The following is a 9880-nucleotide window of genomic DNA, read 5'->3' on the forward strand; positions in this document are numbered from 1 at the left end:
TGTAAATAGGATCACAAGTCCACTTCTTGTACAGCAATTAACCACTGAGAAGAATATATGCAGTGTATTATTTGGTCAAACTGTACTTCCAATTAGATTTGAAACTGTCTCATTGCTGTTTATCAATAAAACTTTGAAAAAAAATAAAATAAAAATCAAATAAAAAAAAATAAAACGAACCAACAGACTTTCCCTGTTTACTTGTCAGCTTGCCCCAGGACTAGGCCCCTTGTCTGGAGATCAGCGGCACCACAGTAAGTGGACCTCTGTGAGTCACGATTCCAGCTGAGGCCTGTGGTGGCCTATGATGCTGTGAAGCCTCAAAGGACAAAAAAGGACAAGATAAGCCTACAGCTGAGGATGCCTGGCTCCAACCCCAGTGAACGAAATAGAGACGGCAACAGCAGGCTTCTCACTCCTGAGGTAAATGTCAACCAGGAGATAAGTAGTCTCTTAATTAGCATCATTTACTACCTGGGAAGTCTTTGTACTGACACCCAAGGCCCTGCTCAGGGGCCCACTTTCTTAGTATCCCCTTCCTTTGTCTGAAAACCAAATAAATATGGGTCGCCCAGAAATGTTGTCACAGCCCCCCCCCCAGCATCACAAATTCTACTAGAGGGTTTTGCTCCTCCTAAACCCTAAAATAGTACCACTTGTCTCTTTTAGTTAAGCCCTGGCCATGCACTTGCTTAGGAGGCTGCAGGCCTGACCAGCCTGCAGTAGTCATCTTAAGTGCTCTGTTCATTGTGGGTAAACCCAGCATGAACAAATCCTGGCACTTGGCTGAGATTCGTTGGAGATTTAAGAGTGAACGGATACACCGAGGAGATAGCTCAGTGCCTGGCAAGCGCAAGGCCCTGCGTTCAATCCCTAGTACAAAAAAAAAAAAAAAAGGATGGATACGTAATCCTTTGGCCTGCTCCTGCTTCCTCACCTGTCTATGTGGACAAAACTCTTAGCTTTGGAGTCCACACTGTGTGCTGGTAGCTAAAACACTGGGCGTCGATGCCATCTTCAAAGCCTCTCGGCTTTGCCTGCTCTGCTCACCAAGCCAGTCTCATTATTGCAGGATAATATCAAGTATTGTTCAGGAGCTTGGGCTGGGAAGACAGACTGCCTCCACTCCAATCTCAGCTCTGCTACCACGAACCTGTTGTTTTGGGAACGCTTCTTAATCTCTCCATGCTCTGGCTTACCCACCCATAAATGGGGTCATGAGAAGTAGGGATCCTACATCCCAAGGTCCTTATAGAGATTGGATGACATAAGGTATGTTGGGGATCTAGAATGGGGCCTACAATAGAAGTCCCAATTCCTTCCCCAGAAGCCATGTGGAAACTAAGGCCAGGCATACTCATGTTTAAATTCCCGACTCCTTCTTCATCCTAGCGCACATATCCAAAAGCATGTCCATATCACATTCAGTGTCTTTTATACTGTAATTCTGGGAAAGTTTCATAGTTCTAAGTGTTCACATTACGAATGACTGGCTAGGCCTTTGGGACCTGAACTTCATCACACCTGGGAGTGGCGCTGTGACCGGCCGTGCATCGTGACGGTGCACCTCACAGCACATGAGGTACCGAAATATTTATCAGCCTCAGGGTGCTCACGCCCTTGTCACATTCAGGGGTACAGCTTATCATACACCATACATTGCTGGGCCCTTGTAAAGCTGGAACATTCTGCTTAGCGAGGAACCCAGCTCTGCAGACAGAGGCCCGGCCTCTGTGGAGTCTGCGGAAAGGTCCGGCCAGCACCCACCCACGGCTGGGGGAGCCTCTCCACTCACCGTTAATGTGGGCCCCTGGCTTCACCCATGCACCAAACAAAATGGGCTCTGTTGCCATGGTGACCGTGACAATCACATCAGCACCTGTCACGGCCTCTCGCACTGACGAACAGACCCGAACCTCTCCTTGCACGGTGTTCGCAAACTTCTCTGCATTTTCTGCGGTGCGGTTCCATATCCTCACCTTCATTGGGGACAGCAAGTGGGACACTCAGGCCATTTTTGGCTATTTAGATTATACCAAATCCAGTGCTGCCAAAGGAAAGCTGACCACTCTGGGGTAGGGCCTGTGATTATCCAAATCACTCTCTATGAAGAACTGATTTTTGATCAAGGACATAGTATTGACTGAGCAGAAACTGGCCAGATAATTGAAAATAAGATTTTCTTCAAGTTTCTCCTCTAAAGAAGGTGTGACCTTTTTCCTTTTGAGTATTAGGCTGGGACGCACAGCCTCCGGGGCTGAATAGCCACTATATAATGTAATGATTAGCAGAGCAAGTTCTACAGCAGGCAGACTTGGAGCCAACCCTTGCCGTGTCACTTACTGCTCCTGCAGTGACTTCACCTTATTCAGCCTTAATTTTCAGATCTACAAAATGGAAAGACAACTGGGTAACGGCAGCATTGAATTCACTCTTTATGTTTTAGATCCTGAGAAGATGTCACAGGACAGGCACATAGCTCGGGGTGCAGCACTTGCCCAGCATGCGGAAGACTGTATTCAATCCTCAGAAAGAAGAAAGAGTCATTGTGATAAGGGTTATAAGGATCGTAGGAAGGATCACTGATGGCAATGGTGTGCATCGGGTGTGACTGGGACCTGCAACTGGGAAGACATTTGATCTCTGAAAGGCATGTCAGGGCTCAAGGTCAAAAGCATTTGAAAGTGAATGGGGTGTTGGGTGGACAGGCCAAGAGCAGAGTCCTGAAGACACTGGGTGGGGGTAGGGGTTTTCACCTGTATTGCCAGGACCTAGGGACCTACGAGCTTGTTAACAGGCTTCAGCGTCTGGGGCAGGGGTTGTCATTTTTAAACTGAAAATAAGGTCTAAAAAGCCTCTTATGAGAAAATATAGGAAGTTCAACAATTAAAGTAAAACTGATATGTCCAGACATAAGTGAGTGGCTCACCATGCCACATTTCTTGATAGGAAACTATGCAAATATTAAGATAAAATTAAATAATGGAAAAGTGATGTTAGAACATGTAAAGAAAAATGGGGATATACAATTATGCACATTTAACATAACCAAACCTATGTTAAAAAAGCTGATGAGAAGAGACTGGAAAACATTAACTGCTTGTCTTTGGAAATGGATATATAAGGGTATTTGTTTCTTACAGTCTGTATTTCCCAATGCAGACATATTACTTTATCATAAAAATGTATGTGTTAAATCTGTTCTACCACTCATATCATACAGAAAATAAAGTAAAAATAGCATTGCATTTCATGAGGAGCAAGCATGAGCCATGCGGGGGCACTTGGGCCAATCTACAGACTGCAGGAGGGGTGTGGGGCCTCGTTCCAGGGTGCATGCCCTGAACACGGGAGGCTTCCGGGATTCTCTCAGGAGAAGCACAGAGAGGGGCCGAAAGGAGGGCTCATTACAGCAGACAGACTAGCACCCTGTAACTAACAGGCGGAATTGCTTCTCCTTAGGCATAGCACTGTGAGCCAAGAACCGAAAGGGGATCAGACTTGCAACTCTTCACCTCCATCACGTGCGATGGGGCTGCCAGGAAGCTCGCTAAGGCACAGAAAAGTCTCGCTGGATTCTTCATCAATTACTCCCGAATAACCCTGCTGCAGTGGAGCAGTACAGATGGCGGTCAGCGGTCGTCTCTTCCTGTGTCTCCCTTCAAGCCCCAGACCCCAGTTTACCTCCTTAAAGGAGAACTGCTCTGTGAAGATCTCATAATGGCTATAGGCCTGGACCCCAGCTCCAAGGATGCACAGCACCTCGCTGTCAGCAGGTTTCAGAAACTATTTGACAGAAATGAGGGAGAAAAGGGCAAAAGACACTGGTGTCAGGTGAAACAAACACTGTGCAGTTCAAATGTCAAATGGCCTCAAGAGCTGGTGGACAATCAAGGAGACGGCACCGCGTGCCTCAGTTTCCCCTCTGTGGAATGTGGAAGGAATGAAAGTGCTTTCGCTGAGCACCTAGTATATGCCTGTGCTTTACTCTCTTGATGTCACTTCCTCTGGATAAGGACCCTATGAGCTGGAGACTCCTGTAGTTCTCTTCTCGTATCTGTAAAAGTAACTTTCAACCTCTGAAACCAAATCTGTATTTTTGATTGGCTGTCTTATTTTATAATTTGCTTCCCTGATAATAGTGTTATTATTGACATCTCTCTTCTTAAATGGTATAAACATTTGTAAGTTTTATTAAATCATAATAGAAATAACGGTCTTTCATTCTTTTCTCATAAGCATGCAGAAATTAAGAACATGAATAGAAATCTGCTGGGTTACTCAGTGAAAACCTGTTTTATTTGTATTCACCTGGTCAGACTTTACTGACCAGCCCACCTGCGTGTCACACTCCCCTGACTTCCTGTCTTCCAGCCTCAAGCCTAGGTGCCTTCTACAATCACTGGGTCTTTGCACAGTGTCTTTCTGCTGCCTGGAATGATTCCTTTCTCCTTCTCATGAGTAATTCTTGTTATGTATTAAATTCCATCTCAAATATCTATCACATAGTAAAAGCCTCCCTGAATCCAATGGACTAGACTTAGATCCCGTGTTCTACACACTTATGGAAACTATCAGCATCGCAATCCCCACGGACTGGCACAATCTTTGGATGAACACCTTGTTTCCTGCCCAGGGCCCTCTCCTCGTGCCAACAGGCACTGTGTCTGACTGTGCCCAGCATTGTTTGCATCATCCCAATCACAGGACCTGGAACTGGTACCACTTAAGTATTTCAAGTGCGTATTTGTTGAATACATGCATGACAGACAGGGAAAATACAGATATTTGCTATCACCTTGAGGAAGCACAGGAGAGTCCTCAACTAAGGTCATGTGAAAGCCAAACACAAAGAAGTTAATTTGTCCTGCAGACCCCAGAGTCTCTTATACTTCTTACATTTTTTCCTAAATGAAAAAGCAGTGGTGAACATAAAGACCCCCCCAACAGACCCTTCGATCTATATTGACCTAGCCCATCTGAGCCCCTGAGAATAAGGCTGAGCGTCATCCTAAACTTCAAAGTGTCAAACCAAAGTGTTGATGTAACTGAACACGGGGTTACTGAGGGTTGGATCTACACCAGCATGATTCCTAAACCCAGCTGATCACAAGAAAAAGAAAAAAGAACAGTAACTTTCCTGCACCCCCCACTTAGTAACTTTGATTTAGTGATTCAGAGAATAGGTTGAAAGTAATTCCAGTGAATGTTTAAATAAATATGTTATTACAATAAGACACGGTGCTATCAGTTCCCCTCAAAATTCACCTCCTCACTTTGAACACATCTCATTATTTATATCACTTACTGAAGCAGTTCTCAAAAAAATTTCTTTTCATATCTTTGCTGGGTGTGATAAAAAATACAGTGACTGCTATCATTAAGCGGAAAGGCAAGCTCACAAAAACATTACAGGTGTCCTTATCCATCTTAGTCACCAGTCTAGTAGCATGTAGCTTCTGCCTCTTGCCCAAAGTCAAAATGACCAGGGAGGTAAGTGCTTTGAATCAGGTTAGAACCTTGAGGCACCAAAGACAGAAGAGGACTCCAGGACTGCTGCAGTAATGGTGTGTGTCTGAGGCAAGAGGTAATATTTTGGGGGAATTGTGGTAACATGTCTTTTACTATAATAATCTTTTGAAAATTTAAGCTCATACTGTAGTTTGATCCTTCAGGAAACCCTCCTCTCCATTTCATTCTGTGTAAAATGAGTCCAATAAAACTTGCTCCACCTGCCTCAAAGAAGCGCAGAGCCAAGGGAATGAATGAGTTGGAAACCGTTTTGGAAAAGACCAAAGACCTTCACAAATGCAAGGTAATATAAGAGCCCTTCTGTTCCTAAATCTCTGGCAAGCACATCTCAAGGAGGCTCTTGATTATTTCAATCTGAGTTGGCTCCAGATAAAGTTAAAAACAAGTTTATCAAGTTACATACCATAATCTGCTCCTTTCATATGTAATTACCAGATTAATCCTTGAATCCTTCCCTCCACAAAATAAATTCAGAAAACCTTAAGCTACAATCTGAACACCTGATCTTGGCTGCTCCAATCCTGCCCTGTAATACCACACTGCCTATGTGCTTGGGAAAATCAGTATTCCAAGACCTTGTCCTCCATTCAACAGGAGATGTTCCCATGGACACCCGTTGTCTGCGCTCAACTGTAACCTCTATAACTTTGGAGGTTTTTGCGGGATTCTTCAACTCGCTTAGAAACCTTGTCACCCCATCCTATGGGTCCTGACTGGAGAGTCCTCCACATTTTCACAAGGTTCACATGACATTTCCAGTACTTACTCAAAAGTCACCCTCTGGGGTCTTTTCTAGACAATTTAAAGTGTCACCCCAATCCTCTTGATTCTACATCATTTTCATCTTTCTAACTTACCATGAGGGTTTGTGGGTTGGTTTTAAGCAAACTCTAAACACATTCTATTATTAATGAACAAATATTATTCATGCAATACTTTACTTTGTAATCCATTATTTAAAACAAAGACAATTTTTGTTCTTTATGTTTTGAGCAAATCATATTCTGTGTTTCACTTCTTAATTTTATTGTTGGTATCACCTATGGGCGCTATTCTATTTTGTCCACTAAAACACCTGGCGCTCGGTAGGTGCTCAGGCAGCCCTAGTATGGCACGGATCCCTTCTGCATTCCCTCTGCTCCATGTGTACTGCCAGCCCAACTCACTGGGCAGTGCACGGCCCTGCAGGCCTGATGTAATAGGACGAGGATGCAGAACGTAGAGATGAACAGACCAAGTTACAAATTCTGTGCTATCATTTCTTAGCCGTGTTATCCTGGGCAACTCAATAACCACTCTGAGCCATCATGCCTCTTCCTGGCAAATAAAGACAATCACATCTACTCTGCAAAGTTGAAGGGAGGATCGGAACTTAGGCAGTGAGGTATTTGGAATCTGGCCATGCACATCAAATGGTAGCTAATTAATCGCCACGTCCACCTGTCTCCTATTTGGCATGTGGCGTTCTAGCTATGTCCAAAGGAAGACCAGAATATGTTCCTCATTCTCCTAGGCCTTCAAGATTTGGGATATCCAACCGCACGCACTGGCTTGCTTCAGTTCCACAGCCAGTAACCTTACCTTGGTGGCAATGGCAGACACTGCAGCTGTTCTTTTGGCAGTTATGACATTTCCATCCATGACCTTGGAGGAAGGAGAGACAGCGAGCATAGGTCACTTCTGCCCATTACTTTGGTAATGGAAGCAACCCTAACACAGTAGCCCTAGGGGCCTGTACACCATTCTGCAGAGAGCATGCCTGGGAAGGCTGGCACCTAATCCTTCCACCTAAGAGGTATGCAATTTCAAACTGTTTAATCTCTAACACAGGTTTCCTTCCTCATTCATACAAACACAGATAAGGCCAATCATTCATAGGGCTACTGAGAAGCTTCAGTGCACGGGCATATGGCAAAACATCTGGCACAGAGTGAGTTCTCAAGAGCTGCCTTCTTTGTTTGCTTTCCCTGAGAGTCTCAAACCCAATTAAGGAAGAACTTGATGATACGACTCTCATTTCACGTGTGGGCAAGGCCTAAAACTCCTCCTCAGCGGTTCCCACCTCACACCGCACACGCAGGGAGCTTTGTGAAGATGCTATCCCGCATACTACCTTCTCATGTCCTGAGTCTGAATCTCGCGCTTGGGCTACAGTGCACACCTTGCGTTCATGGGGCCCTAGCTTCAATCATTAGTGCCACCCAGACACAAAACCAAAAACAGATCACTGAGCCTCTAGGGGCAGGACCCAGACATCCTTGTTTTTAAAAGCTCCCCAGGTGGTTCTGATGCACAGCAAGAGCTGGGATTATGTTAATAATAACAGAAACCGCCCTCGCACTGATCTCCACTTAGTAGTACTCTCCTCAACCCACCCCCAAAAGCAGGCACCATTATCCCCATTTTACGTGAGCAGTTACGGAGTAAGGGTCTCTGGTCCTGTCACGTTTCTTCGAAGGCCCACTCCCACTGTCCTGGGGAACCACTGCTATAAATGGCATAGATGCCACTGCCACTGGATGAGCAGAGGTTTGCAAGAGACACTTCTCAGAGCAGTGGGAACAAGCAGACTTCATGGGGAAACAGAAACACAGGGGAGAAGGAAATTCTAAGAGCCGACTGGAAGACTTAGGGCACACGTTCTCATCACCTAGACCTGGGAGTGGTCCCTGAGTCTTTAGCTCTAATAATTTGAGCCACAGGACCAGGGCAAAAACTGGGGGAAAGAAGAGGGAACCCAAAGTCCCGTGGAGGACAGTCAGAATAGAATGTGATCATGGCTGGCAGTTGATACCGGGCAACAAGCGGGAGTTGGCGTGGCATGGGGAGGTCTGAAGTCCACCCACGATACCTACAGCTACACAGATCTGGCTAAGTTGGGCCCAGTTGGTCTGTGACTCAGTTTCCTCATTGGTAAAGTGGTAGCAATACTATTACCCACCTTGTAGGTAGTTCTACTTTTTAAGAGGGTTAATGCACATTAAGGGTCTAGAATAGTGTGGGACACATAAAAAGCAATAAAAGTCATTGCTACTTTTTGATGCTGTGATTAGATGTTGAAACAGGTCACTGTACACCCTTCAGAAAAGATCTCACAGAGTAGGTAACACCCTTTCCAAGTGGACAAGGGTTTGGTAAATAAATGTTTCCTCAGCTTCTGGTTTAGTTCAAGCGACGTGTTTAGGGTGTCGAGCACATGATGAGAACACCCACAAGAACGAGGAGTTATTTCCAGAGTCACACCTGGAGGGGCAGAAGGCTCAGATGCGCCGCAGGCAGCCTTGGAAATAGGTGCACCACAGGGAGAGGCTTCTCAGTCCCTGCTCTCCTGTCACTGGTAGAGGGGCCTTCTGTCTGTCTGTCTGTCTCTGTGTGTGTCTCTCTCTCTGTCTCTCTGTCTCTGTCTCTGTCTCTGTCTCTGTCTCTCTCTCTCTCTCTCTCTCTCACACACACACACACACACACACACACACGCTCAAGGAGCACTAACTTCACAGCCTGCCCTCCACCCTGGGGTCGGTGCTCACCGCCAGTAGGGAGCCGTTGCTGGGCTCAAAGAGCAGCACGATGGCCTGGTGGGAGGGGACCGCGGAGCCCGGGCTGTGGCCCTCGTAGAAGGTGACCAGCTTGGTGGTCAGGGCATCCTCCGCTGCGCTGTAGACAGGCATCACGCCCAGGAAGCTACAGGGAGAGAGGGGACAGATTCACGGCTGCAGGGTCCTCCGACGTCCTGCGACCTCTTCTGAGTCCTCCGCCGCAGCTGCACTGAACCCCCTGCCCCGGGACCCTGCCCTTCCCTCGGGCGCGGCCGGTTAGCAGCGGGAGAGCCTCGCCTCCCCAGGAGAGCGAGCGCGGCGCAGGAGCCGGCCTGTCCCCGACTGCGGCCCTCCCAGGCCCCGCCGGGCCCCCGCCCCGGCCCGCGTCCCCGCTCACCCCCGGTGCTTGGCCACCGGCACCACGGTGCGCACCGGCTGCTCCACGCCTCCGTCCGGGCCGCGGGAGAAGTTGGCCAGGGCGGCCTGCAGGGGCGGCAGGAGGAGGCCGGAGCCGCGCAGGTGGCGGCGCACCTCGGCGGCGCTCAGGAAGGCGGGGGCCCGGCTCATCTCGCCGCCGCTGCGACCCGGTCCCGGCTGAGCGCCGCGGCTGCAGGCGCCCGGGGACGCCCCGCCGGCTCCGCCCCAGGGAGGGCCCGGCCGTCCCCCCGGAGGCGGAGCCGGCGCGCCCCCGAGGAGGGGCCCTGCCCCTCGGCAGCTGGGGACGGTCGCGAGAAGGGGGCCTCGCGGCGGGGTCTTCTAATTATTCCCTGCTGCCAGACGGTCTGAGATAAAGAGATGGGAGGGCTGTCAAC

At 47.9% G+C, this 9880-nt stretch overlaps 1 protein-coding gene across 1 annotated transcript in view; it reads right to left on the reverse strand.

Moving 5' to 3' along the window:
- The window catches only part of Crym (crystallin mu), an 18951-nt gene extending 9278 nt beyond the window's left edge, over positions 1-9673 (reverse strand). The window contains exons 1-5 of the mRNA XM_023713279.1: positions 9466-9673; positions 9060-9213; positions 7114-7176; positions 3685-3786; positions 1796-1979 (exon numbers count right to left, since the gene is read on the reverse strand). Coding sequence (XP_023569047.1) covers positions 1796-1979; positions 3685-3786; positions 7114-7176; positions 9060-9213; positions 9466-9635 — 673 coding nt within the window. The 5' untranslated portion in view covers positions 9636-9673. The remainder of the gene's footprint in view (positions 1-1795; positions 1980-3684; positions 3787-7113; positions 7177-9059; positions 9214-9465) is intronic.
- Between the last annotated feature and the right edge of the window lie 207 nt (positions 9674-9880).

The sequence above is a fragment of the Octodon degus genome, unplaced genomic scaffold (genome assembly GCF_000260255.1).
Source record: "Octodon degus isolate 3935 unplaced genomic scaffold, OctDeg1.0 scaffold00001, whole genome shotgun sequence".
In the NCBI taxonomy this organism is placed as follows: Eukaryota; Metazoa; Chordata; class Mammalia; order Rodentia; family Octodontidae; genus Octodon; species Octodon degus.